Here is a 16143-nt window from a genome sequence, read left to right as displayed (position 1 = left end):
TTTACCCCTGCAATATAATTTTCCCTCCTCTTACCCCCACACCTTCACAGTTGGGACTCAGACAGAATAACAGCATGCTGCCTCCAACCCCCACAATGGAGTTACCCACAATGCAGCAGTGGCGCCTGATAATCCCCTCCTTGACTTTTGGCAGATGGACCTTCAGGACCGACTGGGATCCATCCCATCATTTGACTTGGATGGACAGTCCCATGACTGATGACCCGCAACCTCCCAGACTATTCACAAACCCGTGCAGCTGAGAGGTTACTATCTGGGGTCCCAGATGGAGGTCGAGAGGAGCAAATCGTGACCTGGGGATGAAATAACTCACGGAGGCCAGTGTCCCATCAGCAAGCCACCCTTTATATACATGAGCATAGTAATTGACACGGGTCCAACTCTCCCAGAGCCAGCTGTTTATTTTTTATTAGCTCTCAGAGTGAACAGGGTATTTGACACTCCTTTTTTTTCTTTCTTACCCACACACTACCGCCTAACCGCTGTAGTGCTTACTTTTCTTCCCAACACCCATGTTGTGTATGCGCTAATGCAAGACACAGTGAAAGACACAAGTTGCATGAATCTTTATTCAATTTCTACCACCAGGAAAAAAAGAAACACCCAAGTGCCCAGTGACTAGCACTCTCCTGTTTATATTTCTTTCCAGCTCTCAGAGTGACCAAAACCTCTGTCACTCCTGTTCTTTTATCTTTTTTTGAACAGAACCACTCACCCTCCTGTTTATTATTTTTCCTTTTTTTCCCCACACTACCGCCGGACTGCTGTCATGCTTATTTATTCCCCAGCACCCATGGTGTGTGTGTGCAGGTGTGAGACACAGTGAGAGACACAAGGTGCACAAATCTTTATTCAGTTTCCACCACCAGGAAGATAGGAAAGCACCTGGGTGGCCAGTGACAAGCAGTGCCCTTCACATCAAAGGGCAATGCTGTGTGATCAAACAGTGAAGGGGAGAGCAGGGACACTCTCCTGTTTATTTTTTTTTGATACAACGCACACTTTTATTGGAGATTTAGCTCAAACACAAACATGCCGAGGACACCAACTGCCCCAACAGTTACTTCAGCTTCTTCTTTGGGCGCAGGTTGTTTGTGTGGCCACATTTCTTTTTACGACAATTTGATGCCCGAGGGTGGAGGCGTGCATAGCACTTACGGCAGATCATCTTGTCACAGTTATATTTCTGAGCAAGAATGCGGAGGGTCGGGTCCAAAACACCACCTCTCAGACGCAGCACCAGATGGAGAGTGGACTCTTTCTGGATGTTGTAATCAGACAGGGTGCGGCCATCTTCCAGTTGCTTCCCAGCGAAGATTAAATGCTGTTGATCCGGGGGATCCCCTCCTTATCCTGGATCACTCTCCTGTTTATATCTGACAGGCAGGGCTCCCTGATTGGACCAGGTTAACAGCCTCAATCAGGGAGCTCAACCTGGCTGGCCTTGTCACAATCCCTCCACTCGACTCACCCGGTTTTACTGACACATTGCGAATTGTCACCTTCTGGTTGCTGACCTAGCAGATGGGAGAATGGGAAACTGCATCACAATGAGAGGAGGCAAATTAATGTTGAGGTACTAATGCATACTCACGGCCTCCCACTAAGTGAGGATCTCACCTTGCCTTTCAACACTCAGCTGGAAAATGGGACTTTTTGCTCTTGATGCCAAGAAGTTGGCCGTCTTGCACAATTCTCCCAACTTTCACCCACATTGCTCCATGCCATGACAAGAGTTTTATTTACAATGCTTTCAAGATGTCGACTCACATGCTTACAGCTTCTTGGTGTTGTCTACCTTTGTTTACTTTCTATCATCAAACCCAGACATGGTTAAGATGATCAAGAAGGCATTCAGCAGTCAGGGCATAGAATACAAAAGTCGGCAAGTCATGTTGGAGCTGGGTAGAACTTTAGTTAGGTCGCATTTGGAATATTGTGTACAGTTCTGGTCACCACTCTACCAGCAGGATGTGGATGCTTTGGAGAGGGTACAGAAATGGTTTACCAGCATGTTGCCGGGTTTGAAGGATATTAGCTATGCGGAGAGACTGGACGAACTTGGTTTGATTTCATTTGAAAGTCGAAAGGGGCAACCTGATAGAGGTTTACAAAATTATGAGAGACATGGATAGAGTTGATAGTCAGTGTCTTTTTCCCCCAGGGTAGAAATGTCAGTTATAATTTGATATAAGGTGTAAGACCCGTGTGTTCTCGTGTGATCTCATGTTATAAGAAGATCATGCAATAGCCACACCATTTAAACTCATGGGGCCGCGATATCCACTACAGGTAGAGAAAGTTGGCGTTCTACAAATAACAGACTAAATTCTTCAATTGCGTTAAAACCACTTTGCGTTGAAGAAACATGCATTATAGCAGAACCGACTCTACTTGGTGACGTAGGTTTAAGGTAAAAGAGGGTAAATTTAAAGGAGATGTGAGAGGCAAGGTTTTTTTTATACAGAGGGCAGTAAGTGTCTAGAATGTGCTGCTAGAGGAGATAGTCAAGGCAGATACAAGTTCAGAATTTAAGAGGCATCTTGACAGGTGTTAAATAGACAGGGAATAGAGGGATATGGACTGTGTAGAGGCAAAGGTTTTTTAGTTTAGAAAGGTCTTGTGTTGCGCAGTCTTGGTGAGCTGCAGGACTGTTCCTGTGTTGTTTTGTTCTTTGTTAACAGCACAGTGAGAAAAGAGAAGAGACAGCAGACATACGTAATCAAATGCTGAACATATGAACAATTCGGTGCTACACAGCCACTCCACTAACCTGAATATCTGACACTTATTAAGCTGAAGTCTTGACTTGATGGTGAATGCATTGTTTATAGCTGAGTTCCATGAAAGACAGAGGGAGACCTGTTTTTCAGATATAGTTTCCATTCCAATCTCAGGATTCCCACAGACTGAACCTTATTAAACATCAAGGAGAAGGGGCAGCTGCCAAGGGGGTGGCACTGGCTAAAGGAGAAAACTCTGTTTGGCACAAGTATTAGCATTAGAAGGCTTGATATCTTTGTGTCCAACTCCTTTGTCCTATAATTGGATTAATTTCTGTTAAAATAAGCAATGAAAGATTTACTAATGACTGTGTTAAATATTTCTGTGCTACTCCCTGCAGTGCAGCATTTTAAGATTGCAATCTGTCAAGAACATTTCCTTTCCTGCCTTTAGATAAAAGTTGCAAACTTCAAAAAAAAAGTGCTTAATGCCCAACCTGCCAGAACTTGTCACAGAGTCTTTCAGCTGATAATTATTTTGGTTTACAAAAAAATAGCGTTTGTAAACTTTAAATAAACTTAGCATTTTTGAAGTCAGACGGATTAAAAGTCTCCAGTGTGACACCATTAGGAAAATCAGAATTTAGCAACCTCAGGGTATGGGAGGGAGCGATCAGCTTCTGGTGCCCATCTGCTGTTTTATAAGGAGACGTAAAGTTGGAATATTTTGTTCGGACCACGCAGCTAAGGGAGACTCACTGGTTTCCCAGATGAGGTGTGGCTGGTGTCAATGGAACATTCTGCATCTTGAGTCAATGCTGTCTGCACAGTGAACTATTCAACTGAAAATTCTGTCTGGTGAACATGAAGAATCCTGTGATGCTGTTTCAGAGAAAGCAAAGTTCCATGATGCCCTGTCCAATGTGTATCTGCACAACAATATCACTAAAAAATTGAATATCTTGGTAATTTATTTAAAAATCGCTCAACACCAGGTTATAGTCCAACAGGTTTATTTTGAAGCACTAGCGTTCAGAGTGCTTCTCCTTCATCACCTGACTAAGGAGCAGCGCTCCGAAAGCTAGTGCTTCCACAGAAGCCTTATGGACTATAACCTGGTGTTGTGTGACTTGTAACTTTTTTCCACCCCAGTCCGACACCAGCTCCTCCGCATCATTGGTAATTTATGACATTGTTACAGTTGCAAGAGACTTTGGTGAGATCACATCCGCGATACCGTGTTCATATTTAAAGGAGTATTGGAGGCAGTGTGGCAAAGCCTCATGAAATAGTTTTAGCGATGACGGGCCTGAGTTTAGTGGGTCAATATTCTCTTGCACTTGGAAGGAGAAGAGAAGTTCACATCGAAAGATACAAGATTCTGAAGGGACTTGGCAGAACTAGACACTGAGGGATTATCTCTCCTGACTGAGATATCGAGAACCCAGCCTATGGGAGAGTTCGAGACAAGGCTTAGGATCAAAATGAGGGAGAGTTTCTTCATCAATAGGGTTGTGAATCTTGGGCATTTTCTGCCCTGGAGGATTGTGGATGCTCCATTGTTGAATGTATTCCAAGGGCTGGGCTGGGCAGGGTTTTGGTCTCTCAGGGTGTTGAGGGAGATAGGAAGTGGGAGAGTTATGGCCTAAGATCATATGAATGGTGGAGCAGTATCGAAGAATCATAGACTCTGCTCCTGCTCCTATTTCTGATCCTAATGATCTTCCCAGCATTTATGGGATCTTGCTGTGTGCAACTTGGCTGCTGCATTTCCTACATTTTGACAACGAGCACATTTCAGAAGTAATTCATTGTCTAAAAAGCACTGAGTTTGCACAATAGCATTCAGCACTAGCTTAAAAACACAAGAGTCTGAATTCTCGGTTCTATTTAATACAAAAATATACTTTATTCATACAAACAATGTCTCTGCCCTAACTAGTGTGATTCCAGAGTGTTTCTTGGCATGGATACTGCTGAGCATTCCTGCTACAGGGATCTGGCTGAGTTAGATAGCATTCTCCATTTTATCAGAGTTACTGGCTACTCCCTCACAATAGAAACACAGTCTGTTTCTGAGAGGTATCGTAATTCTCCGCAGTAATGTGCATTCCATAGTGAGCTGTTGTACCTCACCCATATTGACAGGGGAAGATACCTTGGGAAAAATAGCAAGTTGACTGCTGGGGATTAAGTTATTCAAAATTGGTCCAAAATTATTCTTGCAAAGTTCTCCTACTCACATTTAGCGAGGGTCATCAGTGGAATAAAAATTTCACAGGATACCGTGCAGACCATGTTTGACACTGGGCCATATAAAGAGATATTAGAACGGGGTTTCTGAAGTGAAAATTACTGTCAGGCTGCAGAGAAAAGGTAAGATTTGTCTGTGGGCCAGCATGTTTAGTTTTATATGGAGGTGTGCGCTTATTGAGAATAACACCATGAAGTGTTAAAGAATTTCACCATATCTGGGAGCATCTGTGGAGAAAGAATGAGTTTGCGTTTCCAGTTCAGTTCAGAATTGAAAGGAACTAGAAAATGATGACTTTAGAGGCAGAAGAGTGAGTGGAACAGGTACTGAGTGTGCCCAGTGCCAAAGACAATGATGGTGTTAATGGTGAACTCTCTTTCTTATTCCAAGCATGCTGCCCTCCAAATTGCTCCAGCTTTTTCTGATTTTATTCTGGAACTCCAGCATCCACCGTATTTTGCTTTGATCGTGGTTGTTGAGAATGTTCTTCTTCTTTGGTACCTCTTCCTGCCAATGACGGTTTCAGCTTTCCAGGTGAAAGCTGGTGGGATCCAACAGGCAGCATCTCCTGCAATATTACCTCGTAATCCCAGCCTCAGGAGAACAATTTCCCTCGGCCGTGTGGCATCTTTTAGTTCCCGTGGCAACCAGTTCATGATTTGTAACTCTGAACATTCCAACCTGTATCTGACCGATCTCCCACATTCTACTTTCAACGGATCAATCTTGTATAAAACTCTTATTGTCGGTGTCTCAACTCATTCCAAGTCCCTTTCACTCCTGTGCTCACTGCCCTACACTTGATTCTGGTCAAGGACCAGTTTGATGTTAAAATTCTCATCCGTCTTTAAAACTCCCTCCGTGGTCTGGCCCCCTCCCTAACTCTGACATCTTCTCTCAACCCCACAACCCTCCGAGATATTTGCACCAGGGATTCGAGCCCAGGGAAGGTCCCCAATTTTCATTGATCCATCCCTGGATTCATTTTATAAGGCTCTGAAATTCCCATCCTGATTTTCACCCCCTCATTTTGTTTCTGCAACTGCCCCCCGCCCCTCCCCCAGAGACTTCCTCAAAACCTACCTCTTTGACTCATCATATGGTCTGCCCCAAAACCACTTTATGTCACTTGGTGATTAGTTTTGCTTCATAACACTTTCCTGAAGTACCATCATTTCAAAGGCACTATATTAATATATTGTTGTTGGACTAAGTTAGAATGGCAGTTATCCCAAGTTTATTGACTTTTCTATAGAAATCATAGAATCACTACAGTGAGGATTGAGTCCATTTGGCCCATCGGATCTGCACGAACCCTCCCACCCAAACCCCACATTTCCCATGGCTGCACATCCCAGGACACTTTGGGCAATTTAGCATGGCCAATCCACCTCACCTGCACATCTTTAGACTGTGGGGAAAAAAAACAGAGCATCCAGAGAGACATGGGGAGAATGTTCAAACTCCAGGCAGACAGTCGCCCGAGGGTGGGATCGAACCTGGGTCCCTGGCGCTGTGAGGCAGCAGTGCTAACCACTGAGCTACCATTTTCTCTGAAGTAAGCCCACAGTACACTCTGAATAGGGCTATTACTGCTATGTAAACAGCCAACAATAAATTAGTACAATGTTACTGTCCGCAGGTATTAATGTGAGGCAGGAGATCAGTTGTGAGGAGTAAGGGTCTTGTGAAATTTGATTCTGCAACCACTTGTTGCTATAACTCTTGGTCAGTACACAGGCAAGCTGACTGGATACCTTCCCAAGGACAATGGCAGAACCTACCTATTTGAAACTACTGCTCCCTCACGTTGATTTATTTTCACTGGGATCTGGAAATCCAAGATGATCGACTGCCTGTGTCACTGGCGTGGATCAGAGAGAAACCCAAGAGCAGTGACAGAAACAGATACCTTCATGGGGAGAAATCCCAGCAAAGTCACTCGTGCAAAAAGGAAGGCTTGCATTTATGTAGTGCCTTTTTCAACCTCGCAATGTTACAAAGCCAATGGGGTCCTTTGTGAAGAATGGAGTCTCTGCTGCAATATAGCAACCACAGATGCCAGTGTGTGCACCGCGGTCTCCCACAAACAACAAGGAGGTAGCAGTCAAATAATCTGTTTGTAGGATATTAATTGAGGGATAAATATTGACTTGAACACCAGAGAGAATCCTATTGCTCTTTAAAATAATGTGTAAGTAGGAGTGTTTTTTTCTACAGAGCTGTGAAAGGAAGAGTCCGGATGATTTGGTTTATAGCAGCTGGTTTCCTGATAAATTGCCTTTTTTCATCTGATTTAATTAAATCACTCAATGGTTGAACAAAATCTGTATTATCTCTTGTCCAACTGAGATAAAGACAAGCAAGGTGATTTCCGAGTGATATTACCACTGGAATGTTCACCCAGAGACCCATTTGTCATCAGTTTTTTTCTAAATTCTAGAATTAAGAGTCTAACGATGAGTATGAATCTATTGTCAATTGTCAGGAAAAAAACGCCATCTGGTTCACTCATCTCCTTTATGAAAGGAAACTGCCATCCTTACCTGGTCTGGCCTACGTGTGACTCCAGACACTCAGCAGTGTGGTTGACACTTAACTGCCCTGAGGGCAATTAGAGACGGGCAATAAATTCTGGCAGAGAAACCGACACCCTCATCTCATGAATAAAAAAATAAGTGGCCCACTTATACCTGGAGCAGGGATCACACACAGTTAGTTCCAAGGCAAGCGACAGGTGTTGGGGTTTTGCGGGACATTGTCCTATGGAGCATACCTGTGTTCTGTGGGGCGTATGCTTATGTGAAGTGTCAGAGTTTTTGGGAGGTACAATAGTAAGAAACAAAGTGAATCACAACAGCTCCTCGATAGTCCAACTTGGGAATTCAGTCAATGATTCCAAAGATATAACCTTGAGAGAGGAGTAAGCCTGACTGAGTTAAGATATCATCAAAGAGAAAGTGAGGACGGCAGATGCTGGAGATCAGAGCTGAAAATGTGTTGCTGGAAAAGCGCAGTGGGTCAGGCAGCATCCAAGGAGCAGGAGAATTGACATTTTGGGCATGAGCCCTTCTTCAGGAATGGGCTTTCCTGAAGAAGGGCTCATGCCCGAAACGTCGATTCTCCTGCTCTTTGGATGCTGCCTGACCCGCTGCGCTTTTCCAGCAACACATTTTCAGCTCTGAGTTAAGATATCAAACTACTAAAGGTCAGCTACAAGCTATCATTAATATTAATAAAACCCTGCTCTGCTTCCATTATTCCTCTCTCTATTGCATGTACAGCTCCAGTGGCCACCTTATGGTAATATCATGTACAGCTGCCACAAAGAGATAAGAAGTCAAGTGTTTACAGATGAAGCTGTCCTAAGCCAGCTTGCTGTTGATAAGTACCTACTATTCAAGTCTCCCAGTCCTGATTTCAGAGAAAATTTCAACTTCGTTTTCTTTCCTAGAACAGAGGTAAACGTTTTGTTTGCAAAGTCAGCATGAATAAGGGCCACTTCACTGAATGTCACCCATTACCACAGACATTGTTACATACCGTATGTACTCGAGTAAACATTGATCTCACGTAAAAGTTGACCCCTTATTTTTGGCCAAAAAAATCTGGAATTTTCCATTTATCTCATGTAAAAGCTGACCCTAGTTCTTCGCCAATAACAGATCGACATTTGTGAGTCAAGGTGTTATTCTGGACATCAATGTTACAGTGAGGAAATGGATTTTGTTTTCTCATGCTATTATGTGGTTTGATGTCCAGATCACACCAATTTGGCGGGAAAGTTTAGGATGCATTAGGTCAGAGTCAGGTGACAACCTCCCTTTGTGTGCCATGCAGCTTACTGTAACTTGTTGTGTTTCTTTTCTTTATTTGTTGAGTGAGCAGTTGGGCTTCTGCTAATGAGATGATAATTTGGACTGTAGCAAGAATTTCAGCTCCTCAAAATTAGTATGTAATAGTTGACCCCATTACTTTTACCTTAAAAAATGGTCTTAAAAAGTTTGACTTTTACGCGAGGTTGTCATTTAGATTTAGAGGTGAGCTGTAGATGTCTATAGTGCATTATTTAATCAATGCATTTTTTTAATATATTCAGGCGTACTATTACACACAGCTGAATATATTTATTCCAATCACTAAATCACTCATTTGACTTTTCAATTCTTATCTACCGCTGCAAAATCACCCAATGAATCAATTTACTTACAAAGCCTGATAAGGGCAGGGCAATAGAACAAAAATCAGAGAACAATACAGACAAGGAACAGGCCTTCAGCTCTCCAGGCCCACACTGACACATTTTGCCCTTCCATTCTAAAACTGTTGTCACTTACAGGATCCGGATCCCTCTATTCCCTTCCCATTCATGTACTTGTCCAGGAGCTTCTTGAATGCTGCTATTGTGAGGTGAAGGGGAGTGTCATAGAGTCACAGAGATGTACAGCACGGAATCAGACCCTTCAGTCCAACCCGTCCATGCCAACCAGTTATCCCAAACTAATCTAGTCCCATTTGCCAGTGCTTGGTCTATATCCCTCTAAACCCTTCCTATTCATTTACCCATCCCGATACCTTTGAATGTTGTAATTGTACCAACCTCCACCACTTCTAGCAGCTCATTCCTTACACATACCACCCTCTGCATGAAAAAGTTGCCCCTTAGGTCTCTTTTATATCTTTCCCCTCTCAACCTAAACCTATGCCCTCTAGTTCTGGACTCCCCCACCCCAGGAAAAAGACCTTGTCTATTTACTCAATCTCATAATTTTAAAAACCTGTACAAGGTCATCCCTCAGCCTCTGACACTCCAGGGAAATTAAATCAAAACGGAATTGTGGGGGGTGTAAATCGCTCCAGCCCTTGCGGTGCCGCCTCTCTCAAAGCTTCAAGCATATTATTGGACACCACAAGCTCCCTCTGCATGGAAACCTGGGCACCAATGTTGCTACGGAACAGAGACAGACAGCCTGGAAGTAAGACCCTCCTCCATGATCTACCTGTTAGTGACCACTTTGGCCAGTACATCTTATAAGAGGTTAAGCCAATTACTAATTGGCTGCCTGGCCCGTTGGTGTAATAAGGCTGTGGAATCGCGCAATTCAAACTGGCTCAAAGTTAGATTTTACAATGCAGAGCACGTGGATGTTTTCACATTGGCTGGGATTTGAGGGGGGTAGTTGCTGTTCCTCCTGAGGCAGAAGGCTATGGGCTCAGCTCTAACTCCAGGGATATTGACCCTCTTTGTGCCGTGCTGCACTGTTGGGAGGATAACTTATTTTCTGTGCCATCAGGCAATTTCCTTCTTGACCAATGTCGAAATGCACAATGTAAGCAAGTTGGAAGTAAAGAAAGAGCTTACATTTATATAAGCAGCCTTCGCAAGCTCAGGTTGTGCCAGAGCACTTTCACGGAGTGGACTTAGTGTTGTAAATGTTTGAGAATGCAACAATTGTTTGCACTCCCGTGAACAACTGCAAGAAAAAACAAACTGTTGTCCTGATGTTGATGGAAGGAATGCTGTTGACTAGGAGGGAATAGTACACCATATCCATTTTCCACCGCCCCCTTTATTGCCAATGTTTAGAGAAGGACTTTTATAAACTCAGACTCTGAGGTCAGTGGTTGGGATGGGGAAGGGGGTAGATGCTGTGCTTGGGTCAGTGGGGGGGGGGGGGAATGGGGGAGGGGAGACCTTGTGCTGAGATTGGTGATCAGACCAGGTCAGGAGCAGCAACAGTTATAGAGTCATAGAGATGTACAGCACAGAGATAAACCCTTCGGTCCAATTCGTCCATGCCGACCAGATATCCCAACCCAATCTAGTCCCATTTGCCAGCATTTGGCCCGTATCCCTCCAAACCCTTCCTATTCATATATCCATCCAAATGCCTCTTAAATGTTGCAATTGTACCAGCCTCCACCACTTCCTCTGGCAGCTCATTCCATACACATACCACCCTCAGTGTGAAAAAGTTGCCCCTGAGGTCTCTCTTATATCTTTCCCCTCTCACCTTAAACCTATGCCCTTGAGTTCTGGACTCCCCCAACCCAGGGAAAAGATTCTATCTATTTATCCTATCCATGCCCCTCATGATTTTGTAAACCTCTATAAGGTCACCCCTCAGCCTCCAACGCTCCAGGGAAAACAGCCAAAGCCTATTAAACCTATACCTGTCGCTCAAATCCTTGTAAATCTTTTCTGAACCCTTTCAAGTTTCACGACATCTTTCCGATAGGAAGGAGACCAGAATTGCAAACAATATTCCAACAGTGGTCTAACCAATGTCCTGTACAACCACAACATGACCTCCCAACTCCTGTACTCAGTACTCTGACCAATAAAGGAAAGCATACCAAACGCCTTCTTCACTATCCTATCTACCTGCGACTCCACTTTCAAGGAGCTGTGAACCTGCACTCCAAGGTCTCTTTGTTCAACAACACTCCCCAGGACCTTACCGTTAAGTGTATAAGTCCTGCTGAGATTTGCCTTCCCAAAATGCAGTGATGTTTCACCTTGAATCAGATAACATGTGACCAGACTGAGCTATGTAGATGGTTATTAGTTCAGTTCTCGGGGGTACAATGGACTTAGGTGCTAGCCCTAAGCAGCAATATCACATGGGCTGTGGGTTTTGTCTGATATACACTTCTGATGCAGTCAGTGGAGTGGAATAATGGATGGAACCTAGAGCAGACAGCTCCTAGCTAAAACCCCCTCTGCACCCTTCCCCCACAGCTCACCACCCCCACCCCACCCCAATCTCTGCCAAGCTAACTGGAGAATTGGCCTCAGTATCTTTCGGCCTGTGAATGTGAGGGAGCAAGCACACCATTAATCCTGACGGCCACTCTCTGGCAATCTGCTGGGATTCTCTGTTTAACTGTAACAAAGGACTAAACAAACTGTGGTCTCTCATCCTGGGAAAGCTGAGTCTGACAGGTGACCTTGGGGCGGCATGGAGGCTCAGTGGTTAGCACTGTTGCCTCACAGCACCAGGGCCCTAGGTTCGATTCCAGCCTGTGTGTGGAATTTGCACATTCTCCCCGTGTCTGCGTGGGTTTCCTCCGGGTGCTCTGGTTTCCTCCCACAGTCCAAAGATGTGCGGGTCAGGTGAATTGGCCATGCTAAATTGCCCGTAGTGTTAGGTGTAGGTTAGGTGCATTAGTCAGGGGTAAATATAGGGTAGGGGAATGGGTCTGGGTGGGTTACACTTTGGAGGGTCATTGTGGGCTTGTTGGGCTGAAGGGCCTATTTCCGTGCTGTACATCTCTATGTCTCTACATTATTAGGAAAAGACAGGGTAGATCAAGATAAACGATTTCGACTGGTTGTGAGTTCTAGAAATAGAGGGCACAGTCTGAGAGTTAGGGTCAGACCGTTCAGGGGAAGGGTTAGGAAGCACTTCTGCACAAAAAGGATGGGAGAGTTTTGGAACCTAGAGCAGACAGCTCTCAGCTAAACCCCTTCTGCACCCTTCCCCCACAGCTCCCCCCAGCCACCCCAATCTCTACTAAGCTAGCTGGAGAATTGCCCTCAGTATCTGAGAGTTTTGGAACTCTCTTCCACAAAATGCTGGATCTGTTGTTCATTTTAAATCTAAGGGAGATAAATTTTTGTTAAGGTCATTAAGGTATACAGATTAGCCATGAGCTTGAACTGTGTTTCTTTGTTTTTCTACTTTTTAGTAAGAAAGACTGTAATGTTGAACTTTTTCCACTCTGTGCCAAGATTCTATACCTAGCTACCTGTGTACCTAAGGTGGCGCTGTAAGTGGCGACTTGTAAACTTTCCACTGTGTACATGTGAGTACATGTGAGGATAATGCTAATTCAGTAATTCAGTCCAGGCTTGAAGGGCTGAATGGCCTGCTCCTATAGAATATTGGTTAATGCTGATGAGAGGTATATAAAGTACAGATGGAAGGAGGTTTTTGTGGAGTATAAGCGCTAGTATAAATCTTGGGCAGTCTCTTCCAGCCCATTCAGGTAGACTGAATGGCTTGCTCTGTATAAGAATATCCCATTTGATGTTCATCGGCTCGGTTTTTTAGGCAAATTTGGATGATACTTGGTACCTAGAGGTCAACATCCCAGCAGGAACTAGGAAAACCCCAGCTCCAATCCAGTGAAGACAACAACTGGCTTGAAAGCTTTCCAACCATCCTGCAGGAATGTTCTCCATTATTTCTCATGTACAGATATTTTAACGCCCTGTCCTGATGTGCTTCACTTATTCCAGAGTATGTACGTGCGCGACAAAGGAAAGAAGCTGGGTCAGTTGCTGTGCGGGAGTCTCATCAAGAAACAAAACATCGAAGGATGCAGCCACTGTTTAATCAAGCTCAGTAAGGTGAAAACTTCCGACAGAAGGCTAAACATCGATATCTCCTTTAAAGGTTAGACTATCTTGTAACACTTTGTACCCGCGATAGCTCATCCCCATTCTCATCCTAATACTGTGCAAACTGGTGTCTAAGAACAAACAGTTCCCCCAACTCCAATTACTTAATGGATAAGTACACAGCTCCCTATCTTCAGTGGTATTGCTCTACACAGATCTGATTCCATCCTGGGGTTGCATTAGCTCTCTGGTGGGAGGGCCACAATTCTTGGGCGCAGCACAGTGTGTGCACATGCATCAGCGACCTGGGTATCTTCGTGTATGAATTGCAGCAAGTTAAGATACTGTTTAATATAAGCAACTTTGAGAATGAATGGTATGTCAGCCTTTGTAATAGGGGAACTGGATCTTATTTGTTGATGGGATATGGGCGTCGTTAGCTGGGCCAATAGTTATTGTCCAACTCTAATTGCCCCTTGAGAAGGTGGCGAACTGCCTTTCAGAAACCCTGAAGTTACTGGTGAGAGTAAAAACACCCACAGTGCTATTAGGAAGGGAATTCCAGGATTTGGAAGATTGGAATAGTCTTGCTGTATACATACCACAGTTATGTAGAGTGTCTATGTAGTTGTGTCCAGAGGACAGTGTATAGTTTTTGTCACCTTACCTAAAAACAGACATAAATCCCATCCCAGGGAAGGAATGCAACAAAGAATCATCAGGTTGGTTTCTGGGATGAGGTGACTGTTGGGAAGATTGAGTAGACTGGGCCAATATTCCTGGGTTTAGCTGAATAACAGATGGCTCAATTGAAAGACACTTAAGGGCAGATAGTCTGAAAATGCTTCCTCCTGGCTGTGAATCTAGAACATGGAGTCAGGAATAAGGAGTTGGCCACTTAGGGCTGAAGTGAGGATAAAGTCCTTTGCTCAGAGTTACGACTCTCAGAGAAAAATGTCCAGATTACAGAGGAGGAAGTGCTGGATGTCTTGAAACACATGAAATTGGCTAAATCCCCAGGACCCGATCAGGTGTACCCCAGAACTCTGTGGGAAGTGATTGCTGGGCCTCTTGCTGAGATATTTGTATCATTGACAGTCACAGGTGAGGTGCTGGAAGACTGGAGGTTGGCTAACGTGGTGCCACTGTTTAAGAAATGTGTTAGGACAAGCCAGGGAAGTATAGACCAGTGAGCCTGACCTCAGTGCTGGGCAAGTTATTGGAGGGAATCCTGAGGGACAGGATGTACATGTATTTGGAAATGGAAGAACGGAATTGGGATAGTCAACGTGGCTTTGTGCATGGGAAATCATGTCTCATGAACTTGATTGAGTTTTTTGAAGAAGTAATAAACAGGATTGATGAGGGCAGAGTGGTAGACATGATCTATATGGACTTCAGTAAGGCATTCAACAAGGTTCCCTATGGTTAGCAAGGTTAGATCTCTTGAAATACAGTGAGAATTAGCCATTTGGATACAGAACTGGGTCAAAGGTAGAAGACAGAGGGTGGTGGTGGAGGGTTTTTTTCAGACTGGAGTCCTGTGACCATTGGAGTGCCACAAGGATTGGTGCTGGGTCCACTACTTTTCGTCATTTATATAAATGATTTGGATGTGAGCATAAGAGGTACAGTTAGTAAGTTTGCAGATGACACCAAAATTAGAGGTGTAGTGGAAAGCAAAGAAGGTTACCTCAGATTACAACAGGATCTTGATCAGATGGGCCAATGGGCTGAGGAGTGGCAGATGGAGTTTAATTTAGATAAATGCAAGGTGCTGCATTTTGGGAAAGTAAATCTTAGCAGGACTTATTCACCTAATGGTAAGTTCCTAGGGAGTGTAGCTAAACAAAGAGACCTTGGACTGTATATAGATAAAATAGTGAAGAAGACATTTGGTATGCTTTCCTTCATTGGTCAGAGTATTGAGTACAGGAGTTGGGAGGTCATGTTGCAGCTATACAGGACATTGGTTAAGCCACTTTTGGAATATTGCTTGCAATTCTGGTCTCCTTCCTATCAGTTTGATGTGAAACTTGAAAGGATTCAGAAAAGATTTCCAAGGATGTTGCCAGGATTGGAGGATTTGAGCTCTAGGGAGAGGTTGAACAGGCTGTTTTCCCTGGAGCGTCAGAGACTGAGGGGTGACCTTATAGAGGTTTCTAAAATCACGAGGGGCAGAGATAGGGTAAATAGACAAAGTCTATTCCCTGGGGTGGGGGAGTCCAGAACTAGAGGGCATAGGTTTAGGGTGGGAGGGGATAAGTATAAAAGAGACCTAAGGGGCAACATTTTCATGCAGAGGGTGGTACGTGTATGGAATGAGCTGCCAGAGGAAGTGATGGAGGCTGGTACAATTACAGCATTTAAAAGGCATCTGGATGGGTATATGAATGAGAAGGGTCAGGAAGGATATGGGCCACATGCTGGCAAATGGGACTAGATTAGGTTAGGATATCTGGGCGGCATGGATGAGTTGGACTGAAGGCTCTTGTTTCCATGCTGTACATCTCGATGACTCTATGACTCGTGGATGTTCGGTCATAAAGCTTGTCCAAGACAGAGCTTTGAGCATAGAAGTTCATCGACTAGAATCATAAAATCCCTACACTGTGGAAGCAGCCCATTCAGCCCATCGAGTCCACACTGACTCTCCAAGTAACATCCCATCCAGACCTAACTCCTCCCCCCCCCCCGCCCCTTCCACCACCCCACCGTATCCCCGTAACCCTGCATTTCTCATGGCTAATCCACCCAGCCTGTACGTCCTTGGACACTATGGTTCTCAGCAGGTGTGG

The 16143-nt window shown here is 44.4% G+C and overlaps 1 protein-coding gene across 1 annotated transcript in view; it reads left to right on the top strand.

The window, feature by feature from the left end:
* podxl (podocalyxin-like) overlaps positions 1 to 16143 on the top strand; it is a 155079-nt gene that overhangs the window by 121718 nt on the left and 17218 nt on the right. Inside the window, exon 5 of the mRNA XM_060842702.1 lies at positions 13244 to 13400. Coding sequence (XP_060698685.1) covers positions 13244 to 13400 — 157 coding nt within the window. The remainder of the gene's footprint in view (positions 1 to 13243; positions 13401 to 16143) is intronic.

This window comes from Hemiscyllium ocellatum, chromosome 23, assembly GCF_020745735.1.
Source record: "Hemiscyllium ocellatum isolate sHemOce1 chromosome 23, sHemOce1.pat.X.cur, whole genome shotgun sequence".
NCBI classification, from domain to species: domain Eukaryota; kingdom Metazoa; phylum Chordata; class Chondrichthyes; order Orectolobiformes; family Hemiscylliidae; genus Hemiscyllium; species Hemiscyllium ocellatum.
Note: the sequence above shows the minus strand (reverse complement) of the source record. Positions and strands in the feature narration are given on the sequence as shown.